Source organism: Festucalex cinctus, chromosome 21 (assembly GCF_051991245.1).
Source record: "Festucalex cinctus isolate MCC-2025b chromosome 21, RoL_Fcin_1.0, whole genome shotgun sequence".
Taxonomy (NCBI): Eukaryota; Metazoa; Chordata; class Actinopteri; order Syngnathiformes; family Syngnathidae; genus Festucalex; species Festucalex cinctus.
The window spans coordinates 21,354,689-21,359,688 of record NC_135431.1 but is presented as its reverse complement, the minus strand read 5'-3'; the positions used below and the strand labels follow the sequence as shown (position 1 = coordinate 21,359,688).

The 5,000-nt window shown below is 41.5% G+C and overlaps 1 protein-coding gene across 5 annotated transcripts in view; it reads left to right on the top strand.

Moving 5' to 3' along the window:
* The window catches only part of rad51 (RAD51 recombinase), a 192,844-nt gene that overhangs the window by 33,332 nt on the left and 154,512 nt on the right, over nucleotides 1–5,000 (top strand). For all 5 annotated transcript variants that reach the window (XM_077509832.1, XM_077509833.1, XM_077509830.1 and 2 more), the window contains exon 2: nucleotides 4,660–4,745. In XM_077509832.1, coding sequence (XP_077365958.1) covers nucleotides 4,662–4,745 — 84 coding nt within the window. In that variant the 5' untranslated portion in view covers nucleotides 4,660–4,661. The remainder of the gene's footprint in view (nucleotides 1–4,659; nucleotides 4,746–5,000) is intronic.

Below are 5,000 nucleotides of genomic sequence, written 5' to 3'. Positions count from 1 at the left end.
GCGTTGAAGTCCTCCAGCAGGACGAAGGAGTCCCCAGGGGGAGCGCTCTCCAGCACACCCTCCAAGGACTCCTAAAAGGGTGGGTACTCTGAACTGCTGTTTGGTTCATATGCACAAACAACACTCGGGACCCGTCCCCCCACCCGAAGGCGGAGGGAGGCTACCCTCTCGTCTACCGGGGTGAACCCCAACGTACAGGCGCCAAGCTGGGGGGCAATAAGTATGCCCACACCTGCTCTGCGCCTCTCACCGTGTGCAACTCCAGAGTGGAAGACAGTCCAACCCCTCTCAAGAGGACTGGTACCAGAGCCCAAGCTGTGTGTGGAGGAGAGTCCGACTATATCTAGTCGGAATTTCTCTGCCTCACACACCAGCTCGGGCTCCTTCCCTGCCAGAGAGGTGACATTCCATGTCCCAAGAGCTAGCTTCTGTAGCCGGGGATCGGACCGCCAAAGCTCCCGCCTTTGGCCACCACCCAGCTCGCTATGCACCCGATCTCTTTGGCCCCTCCTACAGGTGGTGAGCCCATAGGAAGGGGGACCCACGATGCCTTTTCGGGCTATGCCCGGCCGGGCCCCATGGGTGAAGGCCCGACCACCAGACGCTTGCCTTCGAGCCCCGCCTCTAGGCCTGGCTCCAGAGGGGGGCTCCGGTGACCCACGTCCGGGCAAGGGAAACCGTTATCCAATATTCGTCGTCATCATAAGAGGTCATTGAGCCATGTTTTGTCTGGCCCCTCACCGAGGACCTGTTTGCCATGGGTGACCCTGCTAGGGGCATAAAAATTCTTTTTTTTTTTTTACATATTTTTTTTTTACTAATCTTCACATTTCTGAACATTTTTGTAAAATTTAAGACATTTAGAATGTATATAAACCCTAAAAGAAAAAAAACAAACATCTTAAGCCAACTAAGCTTTTTGAACGGGTTTGAATTGAAATAGCGCAATTTTTATCAAATAGTGCAATGAATGTAAACATAAATGGTAATGAACAGCCTCAGTTACTTCTTTCCACCGCTTGCTTGTTTTTTCATATGGAGTGCCCGTGGTAAATGACTGTGTTACCATGGATTGTGTTAGCTTGGAGCTGCTAGCGTCTCCATTTGGTTTGGCTCTCTGCGTCCAGTTTCGGATGCTGTCTCCACATGTGATTAAACAAGTTCGCTGTGTCGCCATTTGACACCCGAATGGAGTCTCCTCAATCTTTGCAAATTACTTCTGTCTGCGCCTATCCTCTGGGGAAAAGCCAAACCAATTCCACACTATGGAGGTGGACTTTCTTTTCGGGATCAAATCGGTATCACTTTGGCTTTCCGCCATGGCTTCCCGCTATACAAACAAGCAGGGAGGCCGGAGTGTGTCGCAAGGTGCACTGTGCGTGCAGTGATTGGTTGGTCGGGTACACGTCACGAAGCTGTGGTCGATACTCTCCCAGACTACAGGAGGCAGTAAAGAGTGCCACCGGTCTATGAACAGCGCTTAACACCACAATAGAAATTGAAAATGTTTTTTCCTCAATAAACTATCGACAAAAACAATTTGGAATGAGTTAGAAAAGTAAATAAAACACAGAATTGGAAAGTAGAACACACTGTTTACGACAGCGTTTGCTCGTCCGCGACTCCGCGTAGTTTACAAATTCTCGTAGGTACGCGTGTGGGCAATGTGGACGTGTCGCGGCGCGGGGAAAGTTGCGTACCTGTCGGGTAAGGTTCCGAGGTGGCCGGGCCGCGCTGTCAACGGCGGGGGGGTGTCCCCGCGCCGGCCGATGAAAAGTTATTGAAAGCTTTTTATTTCCTTCTTAATGAAGCATTCCCAGTTGTACGAAGCACCTAGAGCTACGAAAATTTGGAGGCATATGTAACAGCCCACGATTTACAAAAAAGTATTTGGGTGCCATGTGCTAAACCCAACAGGATGTCCCCCAGGGGCCGGGCATCACATTTTGAATTTAAAAATTTCTCGTTAATAGGGCTGCACGATATTGGAAAAACATGCGATATGCGATATAGTTGCTGAACATAGCGATATCGATATTATTGCAATATTTAACATGTACCTAAAGAAATTACGTTTTTATTACCTAATGAAAGAAAAACATTTTTCATGGGGCAAAATAAGCAACCTTCATGTAATCTTAGTTAATTAATTGTAATTATGTCTTGATAATTATCAACTATTGAATGGCGATGCACATTTTAGTTAGCATCTGACTGGTCAAATTCATATAAAAAGCATAAAATTCCATCTAAAACTTATTGCGTGCCTTTGCGATATGCATATTGCAAGGGCCAATATCGCGATATCGATATTTTTTCCATATATTGTGCAGCCCTACTCGTTAATGAAGTATTCCCGGTTGTACGTATCACCTCGCGCAATGATAATTTTGAGGCATACATAACAGCCCGCAATGTACAAAAACATTGGAGCCCTGTGCTAAATCAAACAGGAAGTCCACCATTTTGATTTACGTTGGTATTTGTAGCTATTTTTTTTGTTGCCTTTTATAGGGGTCACATTTTAACTAACTCCTACATAATTTATCCCACCGTCTTAAAACTTGGTTTCATCGAAAGATGTTTAAGATGCAAAGTTATCAAGTTTTTTATTTTGTCGCATGCCGTTGCCATAGCAATGCATTGCTTGCCAAGATAAATACTGCTTTTTTGAGTCTCAACATGTGTGAACACTCCTGAAACTTTGCACACACATCAGACCTGTCATAAACATGAATATTTTAGAGATTTATTTTGCAATTTGCAATAAATGTCTCAATAGCGCCCTCTAGACATTTTTATGAAGCTTTTCTGATTGTATGATTAAGCTAGATATGTGAAAATTGGGACAGCTTAAGACCTACAAAAAAGTATTCTATAGCCATTTGCTAAACCTAAAAGGAAGTCCGCCATTTTAATTTTATTTTGGGAATTATGCATCAATTTTGGCCTTTTTCATGAAACTTTGCATACACAAGGCATGGAAAAAAAACATTTACATTTTAGACAGTACTTGTCCTATGTAACAGTACCCCAAAGTGCCAGTACCCCGACGTGCAAGTACCCCAATGTGGCCCGGGTTGCGATGGCCCTTTATAGCTGCTCGCAGCTCGAGTTATTTCTGTTTTTATTTATTTTTTTATTCTTTATTTTTTTTTATTTGTATGTGGCACAATTGCCTTCATTCACCATCTTATAATTTGGGAGTTGGAAATTATAAGTTTATGGTTGGTGTTGTTGACACCTTTGTGTATTGGACACATTGTGTTTTTAATATATGGGAAATGTTTGGCCAAAGGGGTTTCCCATTGTTGTTTGGTAGGGATGTGTGTATGCGTGCGTGTGCGCGCGTGTGTGTGGTCTAGTTTTTGTTATATGGTGGGGCCAATTGTTCGGGGTTTCACAGAGTTGTGGGGCGCACCCGTTCATGTGGGGCCATTTTGCTGGACCCCACAAGTATAGACCTCTTTTTGAGGGTAAAGACTTGATTTTACAGTTTAGAACTACTTACTCGTGGCAATTTAGTTATGCAAAAGCTATGAGCATTATTATTATTTTTGCACAAGGTATGTATGTGACATTTAAGTTGAGCAAAAGATATGAGTAGTTTTTTTGCTCAAGCTATATATGTGGCATTTAAGTTGAACAAAAAGCTATGAGTAGCCTTTTTGCACAAGCTTTGTGGCATTTAGGTCATGTAAAAGCCATAAGTATATATATTTTTTTTTTGTATAAGCTATGTATGGCATTTATGTTGAGCAAAAGGCTGTGAGTAGTTGTTTTTTTGCACAAGTTATGTTGCATTTAAGTTGTGCAAAAGATATGAGTAGCTTTTTTTGAACAAGATGTTAAATTTACCGTAAAACTGATAAAAAAAATTGTGTACATTATTGTCTGAACATTTTGCACAAGATTAATTTTTGAATAAATACAACCTTGTTTAATTTTTTTTTTTTAAGCTTTTGATTTAAATAGAGTAAAATCGTAATCGTTCAGAATGACAGAAAAAAATCGAGATTTTTTTTTTTTGGCCATATCGCTCAGCCCTAGTACTCATGTTATTTTCTTTTTTATCAGTCTTCATTCACAAATCCATCAACGTCCTCATCTTCTGTATCCGAATTAAACAGCTGAGCAATTTCTCCTTCAAACATGCCCGGTTCCCACTCGTCATTATTGGAGTCAGCCGAGTTGCCGTGCCGCAGAATGATGACAAACTCCCCCCAGGATTACACCGCGGCTCAGTGTTGTGGATTTGCTCTCCTCCGTCTTGACTGTGTGCTTGGGGGACAGGTCAATTTTGAGTTGTTTTTCTTGCTTCCTCTTTCTACATGCATGCACGCTCCAGTCACACGTCATACGCAGTCATTCACAGTGGCTTGAGAAAGCAGCCAACCAGGAACGAGCGCCCACCAATCAGAAACATTTGGTGGCACAGCAAAATGTGCCAAAATTTTATTTATTTATTTATTTATTTTTTGCTGGTTTGAAGGAGCGGCTTGTCGTTTTGAAGCCGCGCCGCTGCTGAAGAATACAACGAAAACGCTGCTATGCATTAGCATGTTACAAAGGCTCACATTAACCATTTAAAATAATGACGATGTGAATTCATTACCTTTTTTTTTTGTTTTTTTTTTGTTCATTGGATTCAACACTTAGATATGGCGATGAGAAGTGAGGACGTGGTTGAAACTGAGTTCGAAGAGGGAGATAACTTTGGACCACAGCTTCTATGCAGGCTAGAGGTATGTACCCTTGAGATTTTGTTTACTTTTGTTGTATGCTAAGGGCTAATTTGTAACAAATTGCTCCATTAATGTAATGTATGTTAAGACAGTAGTGAGGTTAGCTAAGACTTTATGTAGCGCTTCATTCAAATTAGATTAGGTTGTATTTTTGGGCTGTAGTAATAGTTAGGTGTCATATATACATATACATATATATATATATATATACATATATATATATATATATATATATATATATATATATATATATAT